Source organism: Plenodomus lingam (assembly GCF_022343315.1).
Source record: "Plenodomus lingam strain CAN1 chromosome Unknown contig_7, whole genome shotgun sequence".
NCBI lineage: Eukaryota > Fungi > Ascomycota > Dothideomycetes > Pleosporales > Leptosphaeriaceae > Plenodomus > Plenodomus lingam.
In genome coordinates this window covers 269086-290566 of record NW_027093971.1, presented here as the reverse complement: position 1 = coordinate 290566, position 21481 = coordinate 269086, and the positions used below count along the sequence as shown (strand labels likewise).

Sequence of the window (21481 nt, the reverse complement as noted above, 5' to 3'; positions counted from 1 at the left end):
TAGTGACATTTGGAAGAGTCATCCAGGAAGGCGAGCAATGGCTGCTGCACCCACGCTTCTTGAAGTGAATACATGTACCCACTGACTGGTAGGAAAGACCATCACATGACATGACGACTAGGTAACATGGCAAGAACTCAATGGAGACCCGAGTGTTCAGGTCGCAGTACCGTACCTACTCTGTCTATCCTCCTCCACAGGGAAGTCGCCATGAAGCCTGTATGCACCATGCAGTGTCATCATCCCTCGCCAGTCTCGACTGGACATCTTCACTCCCCTACCACACTCACTCTTTTCTTGGACGTTGCATATCTAAATCCACTTGTTGGCCCCCCCCCCCCCCCATTCGCTTGAAACAGTTGGCTCCGTAACATGTTACGCCTGAGACCATCAGAACTCACATTGACGCCCGAAGATGTCGAGGATACCTTCCGTCGTCTTGCCCACAGACAAGCCGCCCGGGCATCAGCAGTGGCGGCAGCACGGGGCTATGGAAGACAAGGACGACCAGTCATCCGATGCGGTCCGCAGAGATCTGTCCGCCATGCCACCACAGGCCCTGGAGATATCTCCCTATACCAAAATCAGCCTCAGCAGGCTATCATCACTGTCGACAACGAAGACGTCCACGATGATGTCGGCCATCACGCTCCTCGAGGCATCCGTCGTGACAGCCTCGTGACAGATACTTCACATATGCAGACGCTACGGTCAGAATATCCTACATTCTCCTCGGCTCTACGCAGCATGAAGCTTCCCTTCAGGCCAGGACTGGGAAACACACAAGATCGACGCCATGAGACAAGTGATCAAGGTGAGCCAGCTTCGATTTCGACAACACCGGGTTCATTACCACATGCAGCCTTCGGAGATACCGAAGTAGCCCACACCAGCCAAACACAAAACAGTGGATCATCCTTTTGTCCACTCTCTCCTCCCGAAAGCCACTCAGATCTACGAGGAGGAGCAGGAAGCGACAGCCCAAGCAGACATCATACCCATAGGGAAGTCCCAGATGCAGGACGACCATCGTCTCCTCTGCGTCAGGCGCATAGACTGAAGTCACCGCTACCGTCGAAGCACACACCAGATCCTGTCAAGACCATAGTCACGCCTACCAGGAATCAACCAATGCGACGACTACAAGGATACTTCAAATCACCTCTTGTAGAGCCCTACGGTATTTCGTATCATTTTCGGGAGTCTATTGTGTACCCACAAAGTGAGCCACGTCCACGCAGAGGTCGGAAACCAGTTCATGGTCGCAGTCTTTCGTCAGGAAACGTGCCTCCTTTTAGTCTTCTTATCCCAAGGCCAGAGGCGACCGATACTTCAGACGAGTCGGCATTTGGACCAACCCGAGCGGTCCGGCGCACCAGTGAGTCGGAGACTGCTCAAACCCGTCGAGGCTGGCCATCGACTTCTGATCATGATCTGTCTAGTACTCCCCAGCTTGTCAGGACGATGGTGGGGTCCAGACACATGCATAGACAGTCAAGTAGTGAAGTATCAGCTGCCAGTGCATCGTTCTCCTATTATGGTTCCCTGCCCTCGGGGTCACGGCATTCGAGCAGTGGCATGTCTGGGACTGCGCAATTCCCCCATACACAGTATGACGGCTCTACCCTGTCGAGAGAAGTTGGATCAGCCGTCAATCATAGAGTGCGGTCTCTAGGCGTTTCGGCAAATTCTCTCCTGTCTTCGTCAAACGCAAGGGGCTCGATAGCGAGCCCAGACTTTCGAGCTGGTTACTCACCGTTGCCATCATCACCATATGCCCGCACCCAAGGGGAAAGGGCTACGTCACAAAACAGCCCAGCAACAAGTCAAACAGATTTCATTCAGGAGTACCCCGATGCAACAGAAGCTGCCGCTCGGAACTTGCGCTCGCCACTTGACGAATACTCGGAACAGTACCAACGCTTGACTGGAGACCAACATAGCAGAGAATCTATGCCCCATTATTTTCCACACTTCCAGCCTGCTGCCTACAATCCCAGCGGTTCACGTCGAGGTTCTACTGGTGAAGCTTATCGAAGCCCATATCCACCTATGCCCACAATGGACAACCAAGAGAGACGTCAACCCGGCGCTCAATCCACACAACAGAACAGGTCTCAACATCACGCAACACGGGCTAACCAGCGCTCAAGTCAGAACAATCCGGTCACTTCACCGTTGATCAACACCCGTAGCAGCCGTGGTCAAGTACAGACCCAAAGAGCAGCGTATGAGTTGTTGCAGAATGCTTCTCGTGCTATGCAAACCATTAGTCCTCGGGCTTCGGCCGGGGCTCCAGTTCGATCAGGCGTCGCACCATCAACAATACCCCCACGTGATGTGTCCAACAGAGAACGTGTACAGGGCCCGCGTCAAATGCCGTCACAATCTGCGAACCGCCGCCAGGAGGGCACACTCATGTCAGGCAGTCCACCGCTTCGGCCTGGAAATCAAAATAGTTCTCGAGCTTTACCCCAAAGTACTGGCTTGGACGGGACACTGGGTGTACCTCAGCCATCCGGTTATAGACCAACATCGCACTACCGCGAAGATACTCCAAATTCACAAACACGCACACAACGCCAAGTTTCGACAACAGCGCTACCATCTCTACATCTCCATCCCAGTCGCGACAGCCCATTGACCGCTCTAGCTCTCGATCATGGCAGTGGCGTTACGAGTCGCCGCTCGCGATCACCGCTTGTTCGTGCAAGCACTACGGCTCGTACCCATAGGCGCGTTCCAGCTCACCAGCGGGATCAGGAAAATTCCGCTGAAGCAGAGATTAGCGCAATGCGACAGGAAGAAGCCGCAGTCACTACAAGGTATGGGGAGAATGGGCAACAAGAAACCATGGATGAAACGCCCCCGCGCATCGGAAGGTTTGAACAAGCCATGTTTGAGTAGGCCGGGAGAAGTAAGTTTGCATGTTTCGTGTACAGTGGTTAGGCCCAGGCTGTTACGGTGGCTACCATGATTACGTGCTTGTTTTTATATACATGAGTACGAGGCAGTTTGTTATCGATATTAGGAGTAACTCTAAATGCAGTTGTAGCAACTATGCCTCCTTGGCTAAGACAATGGTCTATTCTCGACTCTGCATAGGATACGATGCCATGAAGTACTCTTAGTGTTGGTCTGGTATTACTTCAATACAATGAACAAGTGCCGTAGCAGAATTAAGACTGGGCATACAAAACATCGTCATGATCCTCGACCATATCCCACTCGTTGTCTTCTTCGAATTCGCACGGGATCTGCTCCCAGTCTGTGATATCCCTGTCTAGACTCTCAACCTCAACATCGTAGATGGGGTTATCAAGGGTTTTGTTAAGCGTTGGCGTGGCTGGGAGTTTTGTTTGTGTGGGCGCTGGAGTAGGGGGTTGATCTGCTATTTCCGTGGGAATAGTTTCGAGCGATGTTGGAGGCTGGATGTAGTTTGATGAAACAGGCTTTGAAGGATGGGGCATGGTTTTGAGACGGCCTGATGTATCATATGGTGCTGGATGGAGTTCCTTCGCTTCATGGCGAAAGTGCGATAGCCACTGATGTTTGTCGTCATCGTCGTTTTCGTCATTGTCTTCGTCATCAGTATGGTCATAGAACAAGCCGGCAAACATGGGTGGAAGTTGACCGCTCGGCATTGCCCAGTGCGAGTCAATGGCTTTGGCAAGATTGCCATCTTCATTTCGCCATCCGTCTTTTACTCTGTGGACCAATCCTTCAATCGCAGATGATACCCGTTCGGGTAGTTGCCTGCGTACGGTCGTTTCCATCCCGTCGTTTGCGGCGCTGGGGGCATTCTTGGGCACAAATTGTGCAAGATGCTTCTGGGTATGTCTTGAGCGCTTCACTAGCCTACAATGAAGATGCGTAGGGGAAGGAGGCATTTTGATCTTATCAGTCACTTCATCGCTTTCGTCGGGTAGCCAGTCCTTGGGAAAATTCAGGATGGGTCGAGGTTTACGAGCTGCTTCTGGATTGGATTCTGGTTCCATGTTGGGTATTGTAGGGACTGGCTGATTTTGAGGAACAAGCAGTATTTATAGGAAGAGGGATTTGCTTGTGACTCAGGTGGTGGATATTGGTAGCCTAACGCAGGTGATGCATGAGGTTCACTCGTCATCGGCTCCCAGGGCCATGGTGTGTTGGAGAGTTAGCGTGTACATTTTTCACTTGCATTTCCAGTCCAGCATGATGAGAAATGCTCTTTACTTGTACTTGTCATCTTTCGGTTCATGTTACGCTTATCTCTAAGCTGTCGCTATTCGCTATACCATTCTCTAGATATGTGTGTATCATACGATTTGCATTGACCGAGTCGTCATGTCAGTGGGTGATTTGCTCCATTTTAAGACTGAAAGCGTTCATTATCTTATCTGAGCTCGTCGTTGTATCGGTTGAGGAACAGAACAATCTTGCGTCGCCATGTGCCAGGACGTGGTACTGCAGAGCATGGGGAAGCTCAATTAGCATGACATGACGATCCGGACTGGGTTGCAATGTGAGAGATAGTATGAGAGATATGGCATCCAGTATCTAATCGGTACAATTGGTAAGCGAAGAAAGGACCAGGACGTGCCAGTGGCCAGTGTCGAGCGGCTACAAGCGATGATCTGAGGGAGCCTGGACGGGAGGGATAGTAGTAGAGGGACTGGTCTTGGTCTTGGTCTTGGCAGTGCACTGGCCATCGCGCCGACCGGCGGCCCACTCCGATTGTTTGGACTCGTCCCGCGTCACAACACCACACATTCAACTTCCCCCCCTCCTCCCCAGCACCGCTGATATCACCACGCAACCCTCTGCCCGCCTTTCACACCGCTGCCCAAACATCATTCACGCTTCGACACGCTATGTTGGGCTAATTCCAACCGTCCCTCACCCGCATATCCGGATCGCGACTGCCGTCGACGCGACGCGCGCCTTCCGCTGCAATATTATCACCCACCATCACCACGCCCCCTATCATCCGCCATGGCTGCTCGCAGCAAAACGCCTGCAATTGGCTCTGCCGGATGGATTCTGGAGGAGCGCCATCAATCAAATGACCTGGTCGCGCAGGAGCTTGAGGACTTCGGCTTCTCTGTGCGCAACGAGCTGGAATGGCTCAACGAGCACATGTTTGACATCTTCGCGAATGGCGGCCAGTATGTCGTGCCTGCTGCACCGGAAGGCACCTATTGCTAATCTTTTCCCGACAGGACCAACCTCGACGTCTTCAAGACACCGGGCAAGCTACGCGGCAAGACGCCTCGCACTGCGCGCAAGAAGATTGCGGAGCCCCGACAGGTAGCTACGCGCGTCCAATTTTGCGAGGCACTTGCTAACAGCAGGCAGCCGCTGGCCAGCATTCTCTCGGTCAACTCACAGAAGAACCTCAGTCCCGCCGAAATGAGCTTGAGGAATACTCTTTTGAAGAGCACCACCAAACCGCGATTTCACATCGCAGAAGACGCAGAGAACACGACGCGTATTGAGTCACCCACGGCAAAGACACCCGTTGCCCGGCAACTATTCTCTAACGCACTTGGCTCTGGAAAGGAAAATATCGAGAGCAATATGGACACCAATGCCTTTGATAAGCCCCCAGCAGAGCCTCTGGCTGTGCCTTGGAGTCCCGTGCAATCTTCTCAGGATTCTGTAATGACTTCCGATGATGTCTTTTCGCCCCCGCAAACACAGTCAACACAGCCTACGCAAGCAACCGACTCTTTCAAAAGCACTTCACACGAAGAAGATGAACGGCGTGACACGGGTGATTCTTTCGTCTCCGCAAACGAAGCTTTCGGAAACAGAAAAATATCGGAGGGGATTCTGCATGATCAGAACGATGATGCGATGGATGTCGATGATAGCCGGGCCAATCTTTGCAATTCTGATGCGCAAGGCACCGTTGTTCATCATGACTCAAGCATGAATGACGATCAAAACGAGGCCATGGAAAGCATGCCCAACTTTCCGGAACCACCCCGCATTTCTGAACAATATAGCATTTCTGCAGACACGCACGAGGCGCTGGACACCGCCAACCATGGTGCCTTTGCCGCAGAGCCCAAAAATCGTTTCGCACCAGATCAGTCCACAACACCCGCTGGTCCACCCCCAGGCGAACAAATCGAGTTTGATGATACTGTCGTCCATCACGATATCGATGATCAAATGGACATGGACGATGATGTACGTTCTCCTTCAGATAATTCGAGTCCCGTGAAGCCGCTAGTTAGGAAGAGCAGTCTCACTTTCGCCTCTTTGCCGGCGCGTGAACCTTTGATTGCCAAAAAGAGCATGGGCAACCGCGTCTCGCGTACAAGTCATCTCGATCAAGCACGCGGCCGCAACAGCCAAATGGGCCGGTTTACGGGGGGTAAGAGCTTAGGTGGCTCACAATTAGCTCATCCGGCAGAGGTGCACCATGATGATGAAATGGAGACCGACACAGAGCGTCCAGAACTTCAGAGAGAAGAATCAGAGTCGACCAAAATCCACAACAAGACTTCGACCCAGCGACTCTTTGAGCGCATCAACATGCTCAAACAACAAAATGAAGCACCGAAGCGTATCAGCCAGAATATACAATCTTCACAGTCCTCTCAGCCGCAGAGCTTCTCCACACATCCCAAAGAGGACATTCCTCAGGCGCAATCATCTCAACCCTCGTACCCTGCACTACACACCGTCGACTCCGCGAAAGACGATGACGACGATGAAGATGATTGGATCTCTCCCGTTATCATGGCAGCACCTGTTCCGAAGACCACCAAACCGGCACTTAGCAAGAGCCACACTGCCGAACCCACGCAGTCACCCGCGAGGTCTAAACCTACAGGCCTGAACTCTAGCTCAAACCCGGATCTCGCATCAGCTGTCGAGTCAACAACTCCTGTAGGCTCTCCGACGGGCAAGAAATACATGGATGGTGCTCTCAGTGCGTCCAAATCAAAGCTATACTCAGCTTTCCGCTCAGCCAAGGAAAAGCTCATTGGTTCAAGCGCAACCAGCGCTCAGGCGAAACTCGATGCGTTGAATGACAGCCCCAGGAGACCCCAAATCACGTCACAAGAGTCGGCAGATGATATCTTCACCAGCCCGAAGAGAACAGAGAAACCTGCTGGAATCTTCTCGCATATCCGCTCACCATCAAAAGAGTCAAACAAATCTGCTAAATCCAACAAGAGCGCCATGGTGCATGGAAGTCCCACCAAGGGCGATGGTCGCCGTACTCGTAGCTCCACTGAGCGCGAGAAGCTGCAAGAGCGGGAAATCAGGGAGAAAGATGCAAAAGAAGCTAAGCAACAGCAACGCGCTGAAGACAAGCTCAAAGACATGCGCGAAAAGGAGCAGAGCAAGGCCGCGGCACAGCATCAGAAGGCCAGAGCTATCGGAGCAAAGACTCCCTCGGCAATGTCATCCTCCTCAAGCCTACGACAACCGGCCGCTAGTGGAGCTGCCAAAACACCAGTCGCGGTACCAGGGCCGCCACAACAGGCTTCCCGGCCCGGCATCAGTCGAACCAATACAGCCTCATCTAGAGAGCAAGATGTCGACTCCACAGACGAGATGCCACCGCCCGCTGCACCAAAGAGCTTGTTGCCGACCACCAAGACGACGAAAGCATCTCTTCGTGAGCCCAGGAAGCTCACTAAACCAAACAGCAAGGACACATTGCCTAAAACCAAGGCACCGCAGAAGATCATGGTCAACCTCAACAGCAGCACATATGGCCGTGCTCCGCCACCTGCTCCTCGTCCAGCTCCAGTCTCAAGCAAGCCACCTCCAGTTGCTCCTCAGGCAGTCGTCAAGTCTAGTGCCCCAGCGCCTCGACCAATCTCAGCCGCAAGGCCTGCTTCAGCAATGGCTGGCAAAGCAGGTTCATCGAAGGCAGCGCAGCCTATCGCTAAGCCTACAACAGGCCCTCGATTAAATCGTGCACAAACTCTGGCTACGGAGAAACCTAAAGCTCCTGCACCGGCGCCTCGTGCTGATCTTGGTGCTGCTCGGCCCGTCTCTCGGATGCAAACAGTTCAAGATGCTACTCGCATCAACATTCCTCAGATCAACCCTGCTAAGCCACCCAAACGTCCCTTCCAAGGAGAGAACGATGAGACGCTCCATCGCCCAGCCAAGCGACCATCGCAACAAGCGAAGATGAACCCAATCACTCCTGCACATGCACAGTTCGCAAAGGGCAAGATCCCCTTCGCAGAAACAGCCCACCCACCCCAACAAGCTGCTGCAATTCAGTATCCCAACGGAGATGATATCAAGCTTCCTGAAATCATGACTGACTCTGAAGATGAGGATTCTGACAATGACTTCGAGCAGCCTAGCTGGGTCAACACGCCCAATCTGCGCGAGATGCTCAGCAACCAGCAACTCATGGACCCAGAAGCTATTTTCGGCCCCATCCCCGCTCTGGAAATGGAAAAGGTTTTCCCGAACAAAGAGCGCCATAAACGATTCCGCGAGCGCACGAGCAGCGCCTTCTGGGCAAACGATGAGGTCACGGCTGAGGAGAAGAGGAAGGAGAGAGAGGCGAGGGAGAGACTTGTGAGGGAGGGAGGCTGGACGTATAATCCTTCTCCGCGTCCGACTCATGCCGGTCCGTCCCGCTAGTCCGTTGAGCACGGCTGCTGAACACTCCTACTATTCACGGTACATGATTGGCGCTACAAAATGGAATTTTTTCGAGTACGATGGCAAGGCGTTTGGAGGTGGCGGCGGCATAGCATGCAGTGGCTACAGGACAGGATAGGGCTTCATTACAATGTGTTTTTACTGTACAGTGTACACGCACAAGGCGTTCTTCTGACGGGTTCAGCATGGACCTGTACGGTCGCTATAATGTGGCGTTTTGGGGTAGTATGATTGGGTCAACCTCTGTGGATCAATCGTGTTTTGCATAAGTATTCTGATGGAGTCAATTGAGGATGCACGGTTTCATATTTCTCGGTAGTGTGGTGATGGTGTTATGCTGTGCAGTAAATGGACTTCGTGTAGACTGAACATAACAGTACCGCCGAACCGACAGATGGCATACCAGTACTTTGTAGTTTAAGGAAAGAAGACGTCTGAATTCAAATGAGGGAATCATCATAAGCAGGAATTTGGCGATTGATCAAAGTCGTATTATTTTAGTTTTTTTTTTGAAAAAGCAATGCGCAGTACGCTCATATCCCATGTCCTGTGTTGGTATATCCCTTTGCCATTGCCATTGCCTTCTTTGCAATGCGGAACTCAAGCCCATTCCATTACTCCATCCCATTGTATCCAGCATCGGTGCATCAGTGCATCAAGCACAGTGTTATCATCTCTCCAACCCATCATATAGCATCATACAAAAGATTACTTGCTAACAGTCTCATGAGTACATCAACGACCCCTTAGGACCCATTGCATTGCTGCGCTTCCGAATCAGGCACCACCACAATCCGTTCGTGTGTTCCAAGACGAGTCGGAATAGACGTTGCAGCTATCGTCGGAGGCACTCTACACCTGGCTCATGGAGGGACCTCCACGGCGAATTCCGCCACGCAGGTTAGCGCCGCGGCCAGCCATGAGGTTGAGGGCGAGAGTGATGACGAAGGCGACCCATCCGAACCACAGGAAGGCGCAGGTAGCTTGTGCCTGACGACAGTTTTGGCCAGAGTTGGCGGAGCTGTTGGTGATTTTGTTGGATCGTGTGTAGTTCTAAGAAGTTCTTGTGAGCAAAAGTGTCGTCGTCTTTGGTATGGGACCAAAGACATGGACGTACAGAGTTGGAACAGCTGTGTGCACCCAGGTATGCTGGGAGAGCGATGGCGGCGCAGAAACCGAAGAGCACACTCAAGCCATCCATGGCGATGTCGACAATTGGAATGCTAAACTTTTCGATGAAGGAGGTAGGTAGAAAGTAGAGTAGGGTGAAGAGCCACCATACACCGACGAAGAGGGAGTAGTTGACAATGGAGTGGACGCCCGAACCGGCGCGCGCAATGTTGTTGCCCATGAAGGCTGTGACGAGGATGGCGCAGAATAACTGCGAGGCGAATGGTTAGATGGGTTTAGCGACCATGTTACCATGTCCTGTATGGGTGGGCACCAACCTGCCAGGCACGCAGGCCCGTAGAAAGTGCTCTAGACACCATTTCTGCGGTTGTTGGGGTGTATGGGTGTGGAGTGTGGCCTGATGATGCGATTGATGATCCAGCAGAAGTCTGGAAAAGATATGATGGGTCTGTGAGGTGTGGCAAGCGAGAAATGGGAACGGATGATCTGCTTGGGAGAGCTGGGGGAATGTAAGTCGTCAGCAAGTCGAGCGATGAAATCAGCGCGGGGGGAGGAGAGAAGTAGGGGACAGTGCGTGTTGTTGGTTGCATCGTCATGGTAAATCTCTAGGCGGGCCCCCTCCTTCGTTCCCTTACGTCACTCCAAAGTCTCTTTCAAATCCTTGACTTTGACGCGATTTTAGGTCCTGATAGGGGCCGACACATGGCCGGATTGGGAGACTTGCCTTTTCAACTTGGTCTCGAATCCACGTCGATCGCTTTGTTCCAAAGACGCGCGCGGTGAGTGGGTGTATGTATGTGTGTGTGTGTGTGCGTGTGTGTGTGTCTTGAGAACGAAAGAAGACACACTGACAGACTGGCAAACAGATGCACCCATCAGCCAAGGGGCAAATGGTACGAGTATTCATTCAACAAGCAAGCTCTGGTTACTATGGGAATTGTAAGACGGGTAGGCTGTGATATGATAACCGCACCTCCGCATCTTCCGCTCGCTGCTCGTTGCTGCGCAACAAACCATGGACGACGCAGGCCGGTGCAGGGATGGCGTGCAAGCTGCAAGCAACACTCCAGAATCCCTTTGCCCGCAGCACCAAGCCATCGACACTTTGTCTGCCCTTTTCGTCCCACTTTCAGAGCTATTGTCTAATGGATTCTACTACGCATATGCGGCCCAAGGGCATGACATGTCTGGACTTGCAGATTCCACCTTTCTCACCATCCAAGAGCCGCGGAGAACGAACATTTGGGAATCACTCAAGGCACGTCCTAGCTACTCAGACCAGTATACCTAGAGCACAGGGGCAGGGCGCGGGCGCGTCTCGGTGCAAGTTGCAGGATAAACTGAATGTGACAAAAAGTTCTTGGTGTCGACTACTAGGTACTTGGCTCTAGTTGGCATAGGTATCCCCGAGGCGGCTTCGAGAATCTCTCGAACTGCGGAATAAAAGCTTGTGTTTGCATGTCGAGTCTCAGCCTTGTCTCGACCTCTTGACTAACCCAACTCATTCCTACCGTGGGCAATGGCATACTTATTTTTCCTGCACCTGATGACAGAATGAACATGCGCCATCTTTGCTATCCATGGCAAGGAATGGCCTGTATGCACCTCCACAGACATGTACCATCACATCCATCCTCTCTGCAACCTACATCTATCCAGCCCGTATCTGTATTGCAAAGACAAGAATCTCAGTCTAGGCGACTTTTGAAGGCGGGTCGTTGCCACAACCCATTGCCGCCGAAGCTGCGAGGGTCATCGCGAGCGATTGATCTTCGACAATGGACGAAACTGCTACGCGCTTCGTTGCACCCTCTCATACCATGGACGGCTGTGAGAGGCTGCATCCGAGTCGGATGTGTTTTGATCTTACCATGAACAACGAAGCTTGAGCACATCACCATGTCTGTGCCTCAGAAAATTGAGGGAAACCTTGAGACTGATACACTGGCTGCCTAGAGAAGGCTCAAACTGAGGACGTAATGGCCTTGAGCCGCAACACAGGAGCGAGTCATCGAGGGGCAACGAGGTTCTAGCTCAACATTTCGCCATGTACTATGGTGGATAAGTATGCTGTGTTGGCCCATGGGCTCTCAGAAAAGCCTTTACAGAATTCTGACCCTGCCGCCGTCCACGAGAGCGCTTACAACCCATGTGCTTGTGTCCATCCACCGAGGCAGGAGAAGAAGAGGATCCCAGGGCGCCCTATCAATACCAGAGCGATGGCTTGGAGGACTTTGTGCTGAGAGCCTGTGGCAGGTGTTTGGTGTGCTGTGGAGGAAGTGTAGGTGGGCGGTGGAGGGGACGTAGGTGGGAGGGCGCAGGAGGCTGGCTGCATAATCCAGGCGCGTCCCAAGGACTCCCGTGGCCAGGATTGGATGGCGCTCGGGCACCAGGATTCCTCTGTGGCAGTGAATCTCATGGGCAAAGGTATCTGGTGCCGGGATGCGTGTTTGTAAGAGAAGGAGGACGCTCCCACGTACATCCTGTGAACATGGCTCCTATTTCTGCCTACCACACTAGACTGTTTGTCGGCGTGAATGGCAATGCCTGTCGTAAAGTGACAGAGCTTCTGGCATACCGCCTAGCTCCTACCTTCTCTACAACTAAAGAACCAGCTTTACTGAGCGTGACACTCCTTAAATCTCTCTTTAATTCCCCACAATGAAGGCAAAGGTAACCAATGTGGCGCACTGCCAGTCCCTGAGTGTATCTGCGTTTGTTGTTTGGGGTTATCGTAGCCTTGCTCTCGAGTAGGGTTGGCTGTGATGATGTCTCGAGCTCGACCGACTGTGGTCCTGCCACCCCCACACCGCCACACACAGGCCAACTCTCGAGGCTCCCCACCACCACTGACACCACCCGCAAAAGGTACCAGAGGCATCAACCTGCTTTTGGAAAAGACTCAGACAATGCTCATAGCCAGGCGTGGCGCTGACTGTACTTCCCATGACAGGATTGTAGCACACGTTCGACCCGCAGGATCACCGCCCAGCTCACCATAGCAATCCCAGCTCTTGACAACAAGTCGATAGAACCAAAACTTTCAACCCGCAAAGACCGCGTGAGCATCAGAGTACCAAACCTGCATCGTGGGGCAGCGCAGCGACTTCAAACCTGGTCCCTGCGGACACGACCGACTTCCTGCCCCAGGATATCGCCCCATACGCGTCCTGGACATGAACACAAGAACAGAGAGACCTTGGGTAGCTGGAGTGTTGCCAGTGCGATGGCACGATCATGTCATCATGAGCTACAGGCCGGCGTACTGTATCGTCTGCAGCCGATATTCGTACATCGGACCGCCATCTGATCGGAAGTCGAATTCGGACCACGGCACTCGGGTAGCCGTCTTTTTCAGCATATCCCCCCAATAGGCAGAAAGCTGATCCCTCCAAGTGCTCGAACGGACCCAGCAAACCCACAGTATGACTCGCAATATACTTGTGCATAGCCTGTAGTTACGCAAAGAACAGAACGACCATCTTGGAAACTCTGATAAGCTGTGGTTCCCATAGAGCGTGACACAGAGAAGCGAATATTTCGCACAGCTAGCCCCTGTCCACAGCCACACGGACAAGCAAGAAATGCACTGGGATTGCCTGCAAAGACTGGCTGTTTAGATGAACAATCAATGTAGGCGAATGCGGGGTTGGTGAACCTGTCCGCGGCTTCGAGCTGACTATTGTGTAGCATGCAAAACAACTCCTACTAGCAACACGCTGTACGCATGTGCTTAGAACATTGCCAAAGACGTCTGTGCACGCGCGTGCAGTACGAATAGTTCAGGAGACTCGCGCAGCATCGCAAGTGGCCTCAGGTACGCCTCGCCATCCCAGAGTCCTTGTGCCAGTGGCGAGACTAGGACGCATGAGAATGGTGCAGGAGTAGTAGGTAGTAGGTACTACTACTACAGAACATGCCGACATGTTGACGGTGCCGATTGGGCCTGTTGCAGCAGCCTTGAGCAGCTAACTTGCTGGTTCTCCTGTACGAGGTTCCTTCGGAGCGCGTGATCGCCTTCCCATCCATCCCAGGGCTGAGCTGGCGGGCCTTCTGCTCCAAGTCGATTTGCTACAGGAGTCTTAGTACAGCTAGGGCCCGTCTGATGGCGCTTGAGAGAAGCCAGATGGCGTGCAGCAAGCACAAGGCCCTGAAAGAGTTGGCCTGTCCCTCCGACGGGCCCATCCGAGTCCAGACGGGAAGGAAATGAGGGGTTTCTGGCAAGCATGCGGCAAGCAAGCAGCAAGCATGCGGCGTGCAAGGGCCGATCCCTCGTGGATCGACGGCTGACCAGCGTGAAAGCGATTGGGAGAGTAAGGAACCTATAGGGATGCTGATTGCTGATGGGTATAGAAAGAGTGGAAAAGAGGTGGAGAGAGATGGGAGATGGATGGTTACGTGGGCCCGATGATTTGACAAGGTCGCCCTGTCCGCGGCCTTGTTAAGTAACCCCCCCCCTTGAAGCTTTCACCCCCCCCCCCTCTCCCCTCCGGGCCCTCTTCCCCCCTCCCCAACAAGCACAGCCAATTTGCAGGTGTTCGCCTGAAGCATGCACGGCTAGCCATACTTGGCCTGGTCGTCTCCGCATTTTCCTGCGCAGCGACCCTCTCGAGCCCCTGATGCTTGGCCAGCCATGGGAGCTCCAGAAGCCTCAAAGGCGTTGGCTGTTCTGCGTGCTTTTGACATCTCGTCTGTTCCTCTGTAATGAGTGTCTTGCTCCGGCCATCTCGTTCTGTCTTCCTGGCAGCCAACCATCAATCGACTGCTCCCGGACTGCTCTTGGCTGGTTGCGCGTCTAGAGCATCGTTGTCTGTCCTTCTCCTGATCTGACAACGCGAGCGGAGCTGCAGGGTGCCAGTGTGCCGCGTCTACCTACCTATCCCCTCCCCCAACGTTTCGAACCACTGGCCAAGGCGAAACTACTCAGCTGTCAGTTTGGCCGTCGTGGGCATTTGTCCTCTTTTCCATCCTTTCCCACCTTTGTCGCTCGAGAGTCAGGGCGACCATGTGCTCACTCTAGTGGTTGCATGTTGATCTTCTGAACACTGGCCTTTGATTTACGGCACAGCTGTGGACTTGGAGCGTGGCGCTTGCTTCCCCACATCTCACCATCCGGGAGCCTTCTCGGCGATCCCAGCCTTGTGTGTTCCTATGCGCGCCCACTCATGCCAGAGTGTGTAGTGTTCTTGTTCGATATTCTCCGCGAAAACGAGTAGGGATAGACTGGTTCAAGAGTTCGGTGCTTGGTCTGTGTTTTTGAGGTAAGTCATGTCCCCACCCGACAGATGGCCTCCGCCGTCCGTCCAGCAGACCACGCATCGCCTGAGCTGACTCTGCTGCCAGTACACTTTTTCTGGGTTCATTTGTTTGTATAGAGCGTACCGCCTTCGTTGTGGAATAGAGCTGGTCTGGTATGTGCCTCTAGTCCGCAGCTTCCCGCCGCATCTTCGTGTGTCTCCTACAGCGCACCCTAAGCGGCAGCTCTCGATCGTTCTGGAAGCTTGATGAGATGTTTTCATACGCGAATGTGCCTATACTAATGACCTTCGATAGGGTATATGCTGGTCCTTCCGATAGACTTGCTTGGGGCTTCGATCTCTGCATTCGCGTAATTCCGATAGACGTCATCCTATTCTCTAGGTAAGCAAAGCCACGCCTTTCTTTCTTACTCAGTTTCATGTCTGCCCTCTTTCTGCTCTTCATCTTCTCTGTGTTTCTGCTCGTAGGTGTGCGTTGGATGGTGGTGGGTGGTGGGTTTGGGTCGACGTTGGCGCTGGATCAGGCTGTCACAAAGCTTCTTTTTTTTGGCAACAGCTCGAGGAGACCCCACACCCAGGATGGCAGGAGAAGGTCAATTCGATCTTGGAGACAACTCGAGACTGAGAAGGGTGATGCTGGTGCATTTCCTGGTACGAACGACATGGGCACCAGAGTGTTGGGCTTGCAGAGGGGCTGGAGCTGCCAACGATCTTGCCATTGGCTTCACGAGGGGGGCATACGGGGTTCGCTGCACACGTTCTGATGCATGTCATTTCTGCTCTGGATCACGTTCTTGTTTGCATCTATCTCGTATCTCCTATCGGCGTTGAGCAATCTCTTCCAAGTGCGTTGCTAAGACCAATCATGCAAAGCAGTAATCCCCAGGCTGCCTGCTAGCTGCTCTTGCCTTCATCGACAACGAAGACACCAAGCGCGTCAAGGCGGCACTCGAGCCATCTGACCGTCACCGCCTCCTCCACCCACTGCTGGCTCTTAAGACCCCGCCCTAGGCCTGCCTTTCTCCCTCCTTCCTCCTCCCCCTCCCCTCAACCAACCACACTTTTCCCCAGCTTTTGTCTACATTGCCTCTATCTGGTGCTACAACACCACCTCTATCCATTCATATTCCCCAGTCAGCTGCTCTCCTGCCTTCACCAGCACTTGAGCCGCTTCCTTGTCTCACAGTTGCGGGTGCAGTTCCCACTTTCTGTGAAGAGCGTTCTCTTCGACGCCCCCTACCAGACCTACACTGCTTGATCCCTCATCAAAGAAAGGCGACTGACGTGCAGAAGCTGCCGGCTTCCCACTTCGGAAGTCTCAACTTTCAGGGCGGTCTTGCTGAGCGTTACCGCCACTACATTTGGTAATAACCTCATCTACCCCACTTTAAGGTACGTTAACCCCATGTCCCGCGCCAGCTATGGGATTACAGCGAGAGTTTTGATGGAACTGTCGTTCCCTTCTTTTCAAGGACCGCGTCAACCTTGACACCCTCACCATCACACGCTTACGCGAACCCTTCGCCATCTGGCGTGGGCTGTAGCAGACAGGCTGTCCTGACCAAAGACAAGCCAAGTTGCTAACGTGCTGTCCCAGATCGAGCCACAGAGACCTTCCTTCAATACCCAACCATCCGCTGACGACTTACACTCTTCAGACGCCCCTTCAACCAACTTGCCTCCATATTGACAGAGCCAGTCCGTCATCTCTGCCTACGACTTACCTTCCCAAATCCCTTACTACATAGGTACGTCTACACCTTATATCGTTTCCCTTCTTCACCTAGGTTGTCTTATTCCAGAAGGATCAGCGGCCAGCAACCTTTACCCCTACAACCCCACCTGTGCTTCCTCCTTCCTACGTCAGCGCCTGCAATTCTGCCTTTACCTCCTACCTTACCCCCTAATCTGCGCGCCTCTCTTACTTGCTTTACTTTCATTACAACACAGCAATTGCCTCTTCCCTAGTTGTCTATGCTAACAATTGGTCCGTTTGCTATTATAGGTGACCTAGGCTCTTAGGCATCTATCCTACCTAGACACTCTATCTTACGACATACTCTCTTACAGTGTAGCACATTTACACTGTGCAACACACAAATATCCTTTGTGAATACACTGTGCACGTATATACGTGTAAATTCAGTACCATCAACATCCAATCTAGACAAGGTTAGCGCTCCACAATCACATGTTAAAGGGTTGCTACCTGGCCTCGACTGACACTCTCCAGACGGAAACAATTTCAACATGAGTTCCAGCATTTACAAAGGCAACCTGACCATTGGCGGCACGACACTCGAGAAGTCAAAGTTGCAACTCCGTCGTCCAACCCCCGACAGCGATGTCTTGGCATCGAGTGATGACGATCGCGATCACGTGCCCACCGTTGTTCGTCCTGCTGTTGGCGGTTATCCTGGTGGTCGGCGCCCTTCATCTGGTTGGCTACAGGATATCCAGCCCAACCGTAAATACTCGCTGCCTTCAGTCTCATTTGCTGGCTCTCAACCCGCAACACCATCGCTGGAGTTACCACAGCAGGCGCGACCAAGCACCTCTGCTTTTCCGTGGAATACCTCGAGCTTCACAGCGGTTCAGGCCAACAGTCGTCTCAAGGAGGTTCTACCATCCCCAACATCTGCGCATGCACCTGCCTTGCCTTCACCCACGAAGATTGAAGGTGACGACGGCATTGGCTTCCTCCTCAACCAGCAGAACCCAAGCCCCCTCCGCAAGGCTGTCCGGTCCCAGTCCTATAGCATAGGTCAAGGCGACATCGAGCACAGCCCGGTCGGTCAATTCTCTGCACGCCATCGTCCCACTTCTAACCTTCGTCACCGTCCGTCTCGGCCCAGCCTCCTTGGTGAGTCTACCCTTGGGCTCTCACAGCTGCGTGAGGACGAGGCCGACGAGGCCGAGTCTTCCAACGGTTCGGAGCACGGCGTACGCCTACCTGCAGGTTACTGGGAGCGTGAACAGAACCAAGCACTGCTGAAGCAAGCGGCCATGGAGAACGCACGCGCTCGCAACCGGGCCATTTCGACTAGCTCTCCGGTCTCTCATCAACAGCAACAGCAGCGTCGCAAGACCACTGCAGGGCTTCACAACGATGCCTCTGGTCACACTGACTACGCCATCGAAGAACATGAAGACATTGAGCCTACCATCAGTCATCCAGCACTGGGCCTCACTCGTCGCTTCAGCGAGCATGTCTCCATTCTCGGTCGTGAGCCTGAGGTTGACATGATCGACAATATCCAAAAGCAGCAATGGGCAACCGGCAATATCTCTACTCTAGGAGCGGAAGCATTAGCTCGTCGTCACTCGTTTGCCCATTACAGCAGTTACAATTCGGCTATGCCTCTTTCAACTCTAAGCAACACTCAAGAAGAAGATGAAGAGCTGGTTTCACCCCACCATGACAATCAATCTGCTGAAGACAACGAGCCATTCGACGCCGCCGCCTACTTCACAGGCCACGGTCCAGCTTCACGTGCCATCAATTGCTCTGCGATTTCGGCTGCGCATCCGGATCCAATCATTCCCAACACTGCCATGTCTGTCTCCAATCCTTATGCCGTTCCCCATATGCTCGGTCGCCCAGGTCGACGTCTCTTTGTGGTCACCTTCAAGTGCTCTCGCGCAGACATTTACTATCTCTACGATAATACCGGTCTCGAAATCCGCCGTGGTGATCTTGTGATTGTTGAGGGCGACCGTGGCTGTGATCTCGGTCAAGTCACTCATGCGGATGTCAGCCTCGAAGATGCGAAAAAGCACAAGGCTGAGGCCAACGAAGAGCATTTCCGCTGGCTCGTCATGTTCTCTCAATACTCCCTTGCTGGTAACAATAACGATTCAGGCATGCTTGGTGCTCTTGCTCGTGCCAATGGCTTACCAAACCCGATGAGTCGCTCTCAGCTCACTGGCATGGGTGCTCAACAGGATCAGGATGCGAAGCCTAAGATGATTAAGCGTCTTGCTCAGCAACATGAGATTTTGGCTCTTCGTGAGAAGGAAGGGGGAGAGGCTAAGGCCAAGCGTCTTGGTGCGCAGAAGGCTGCAGACCACAAGTTGCCTATGGAGATCTTGGATGCGGAGTATCAAGCGTAAGTGATCGTGTATAAGCTTTCCAGACAGTTACTAACTTCTTTGCCAGCGACTACCATAAATTGACTTACTTCTACTACGCGGAATCTTATGTCAACTTCAACGAACTGGTTACGGACCTTTTCAAGCAGTACAAAGTCCGCATTTGGATGTCAGCAGTCAACCCAGCCTCAGTCGTTAATCCGGCCGGCAACATGCAGATTCCGCCGCCCTCTGCTATCGGTCCCGGTGCGATTTTAAAGTCCAACGTCGCGAATGCTCCCCTTGCTGTCGGCGGTTTTGAACACAATAGCTATCGCCCGAACAACCAGTATGGTAAGTTTTTTATTTACATAATCTCACCGTGATGTGTTGGGCGCCATCTAACTTTTTATCAGGTCGCGCTCGTGGGAACGGAACCTACACGAACTACGACGACGGTTACAATGCCTTTTCCCACCAACTTCCTACTTTCTCCAACCCCCACGCGTCCTACAACATGCCCCACTGGACACATGGTCAGCAAATAGGTCATCAACAGTTCAATCGCTATGGCGGCTACCCCCTGCCTGCCAGTACCTATCCTAACACTACTGCCAGCGGTAGTCCCATGGACCACTACGGCGGCTACTACGCTCCTGCCAGCTATCCTCACTCGAACACTTACCACACTTCCACAAGTGGCTCAAGTTACCGTGGAGCTAATCCCGCTGCATCTTCGCACAACTCTCAGGTCTATACGTCCACTTCCAGTCAATCTTATGGCCAGTATGCTACTGCGGGGGCGACCTACAATACTTCTGGTGGTCAACATTCAACTCCCACACCAGGCTCGGGCAACTACAACAGCAATCCCTACACATCTGGTTCTATGCCAGGTACTTCTGGGGGGTATGATGCTGCATTCGTGACAGCTATGCACAACTTGTCTTTTGGAAACAAGTAGTAGTGCTTCTTCTGTCATGGATATGATATAGGTCTTGGATTTTTTCTTTCTTGTTTCTCTCTTATTTGGCAATGATTGCTTTAAAGGAGAACAGTCCTGGTAGAGCTTTCACTGCAGATGTTTTCACTGCAAATGTCTTATGACAGACATGAATGGCAATCCACATTTCTGTTTCCTCTTTAGTAAAATGTTTCTTCTTTTGGTTTCTTTCACTAATTTCTCTTTCTTCTATGCATACCCTGTCTACATACATGCCTACAGTCAAAATATCAAAACTATTTGAGCATTATCTAATCTCTCATGTGTATCACTTGATTGTGTCAGGCCACCTCATTGTGATGGCCTAAAGCATAGTTCGAGGCTCATACTGCGAACTTTTAGTGTATCATAATGACTACGCGATCATCCTGAAGATTGACAGGATCAAGATGTGGCGCTACAACTCTCAGAAAGTATATAACATTTCTAGTTGTGCCATTGCGCAGACGCTGTAGTCGCCTAGCATGTATGCAAAGTACCTCGGAGTCGCTGCTTCCCAGACCGGAGAGACTTCTTCTCTCCAACACCCTCCCACCTCAATGATGGCACGACAGCTACAGAAAACTGCATCTGATAGTGATGATGCGAATACAGAAAGCCAGTAAGTGAATGAGCAATGCGAGATGCAATCCACAGGCTGACTGCATCTCAAGGCAGATGATTGCCGTCGCCCATCTTCTCAAGCAGCGCAAAAGCCATGAAAAGGAGATGCGACAGTTGCGCGCGAAGATACAAGCGGATCATGGATCTTTGAATTCATTACTGGATCAGCGAATGCGTCAGACGTGAGTCTTCCTATTGTCGAGTCGAAACATGCAGAAATAAGAGCTAACAAACACTATTACAGAGAGATACAGGCGATCGATCGCCGCCACGAGATGGTCGACAGCATCTTAAAAGCCCTTGGTCCCCCGAGCGAGCCCAATCATCGCAAGACCACGACTATAGCTGGCACCAAGATCGCAGACCATGCCACCTACACATCTACGACGGATGTATTAGCTCAATCAAAGGGCTTGGTCAAGGAATATGAGGGACTCGATGGCATGATCTCAGACATGAGGAGCCAGCAAGGTGATTCTGTCGCTGATACATGGAAGCGTAAGATCAGAGAAAGCGAAGAACAGCTACGGAAAGGAGCGCGAGTTGCTGCTAGAAACGTCAAGAAAGTTTTGGGAGCAGACATGAGTATTGACGAGGCGTACAAGATGGAGGTGGATAGAAAAGTGGAGATACAACAAGACAAAGGGGACAATCTGAGTTACGAGCTGCAGAGAAGTTTGAGATATGCTGAACGAGGCGTCAAGAGGATGGCAAAGGGACTGCCATTTGAGGAGGCTTGAGTAGTCACACAGTAGCGGCGGGTACTTATGAAAATAGTACA

The 21481-nt window shown here is 52.4% G+C and overlaps 7 protein-coding genes across 7 annotated transcripts; 4 read left to right on the top strand and 3 right to left on the bottom strand.

The window, feature by feature from the left end:
• Window positions 1-372: 372 nt before the first annotated feature.
• IAQ61_009945 (uncharacterized protein) lies at window positions 373-2907 on the top strand (the record flags this gene model as incomplete). The annotated part of the gene is made up of 1 exon (XM_003837743.1): window positions 373-2907. The coding sequence occupies one exon, from the start codon at window positions 373-375 to the stop codon at window positions 2905-2907; it is 2535 nt and encodes an 844-aa protein (XP_003837791.1).
• Window positions 2908-3179: 272 nt separating this feature from the next.
• IAQ61_009944 (uncharacterized protein) lies at window positions 3180-3998 on the bottom strand (the record flags this gene model as incomplete). Its single annotated transcript, XM_003837744.2, has 1 exon — window positions 3180-3998. The coding sequence occupies one exon, from the start codon at window positions 3996-3998 to the stop codon at window positions 3180-3182; it is 819 nt and encodes a 272-aa protein (XP_003837792.1).
• A 777-nt stretch (window positions 3999-4775) lies between these two features.
• IAQ61_009943 (uncharacterized protein) lies at window positions 4776-9100 on the top strand. The gene is made up of 3 exons (XM_066098596.1): window positions 4776-5147; window positions 5202-5289; window positions 5338-9100. Exons 1-3 carry the CDS (start codon window positions 4975-4977, stop codon window positions 8611-8613), a joined length of 3537 nt encoding a protein of 1178 aa, XP_065951423.1. The 5' UTR covers window positions 4776-4974; the 3' UTR covers window positions 8614-9100.
• Window positions 9101-9103: 3 nt separating this feature from the next.
• On the bottom strand, window positions 9104-10367 carry IAQ61_009942 (uncharacterized protein; the record flags this gene model as incomplete). The annotated part of the gene is made up of 3 exons (XM_003837746.2): window positions 9104-9687; window positions 9752-10015; window positions 10083-10367. Coding segments are annotated over 3 exons (750 nt in total), but the record flags the coding sequence as incomplete, so codon positions are not given.
• Window positions 10368-10780: 413 nt separating this feature from the next.
• Window positions 10781-11056, top strand: IAQ61_009941 (uncharacterized protein; the record flags this gene model as incomplete). The annotated part of the gene is made up of 1 exon (XM_003837747.1): window positions 10781-11056. The coding sequence occupies one exon, from the start codon at window positions 10781-10783 to the stop codon at window positions 11054-11056; it is 276 nt and encodes a 91-aa protein (XP_003837795.1).
• A 661-nt stretch (window positions 11057-11717) lies between these two features.
• Window positions 11718-12248, bottom strand: IAQ61_009940 (uncharacterized protein; the record flags this gene model as incomplete). The annotated part of the gene is made up of 2 exons (XM_003837748.2): window positions 11910-12248; window positions 11718-11817 (listed from the first exon to the last, which is right to left on the bottom strand). The coding sequence occupies exons 1-2, from the start codon at window positions 12245-12247 to the stop codon at window positions 11718-11720; spliced, it is 438 nt and encodes a 145-aa protein (XP_003837796.1). The 5' UTR covers window position 12248.
• A 1960-nt stretch (window positions 12249-14208) lies between these two features.
• On the top strand, window positions 14209-20486 carry IAQ61_009939 (uncharacterized protein). The gene is made up of 9 exons (XM_003837751.2): window positions 14209-15026; window positions 15109-15176; window positions 15319-15405; window positions 15900-16415; window positions 16621-16771; window positions 17029-17195; window positions 17257-19132; window positions 19183-19448; window positions 19511-20486. The coding sequence occupies exons 7-9, from the start codon at window positions 17274-17276 to the stop codon at window positions 20056-20058; spliced, it is 2673 nt and encodes an 890-aa protein (XP_003837799.1). The 5' UTR covers window positions 14209-15026; window positions 15109-15176; window positions 15319-15405; window positions 15900-16415; window positions 16621-16771; window positions 17029-17195; window positions 17257-17273; the 3' UTR covers window positions 20059-20486.
• The last annotated feature ends 995 nt before the right edge of the window (window positions 20487-21481 follow it).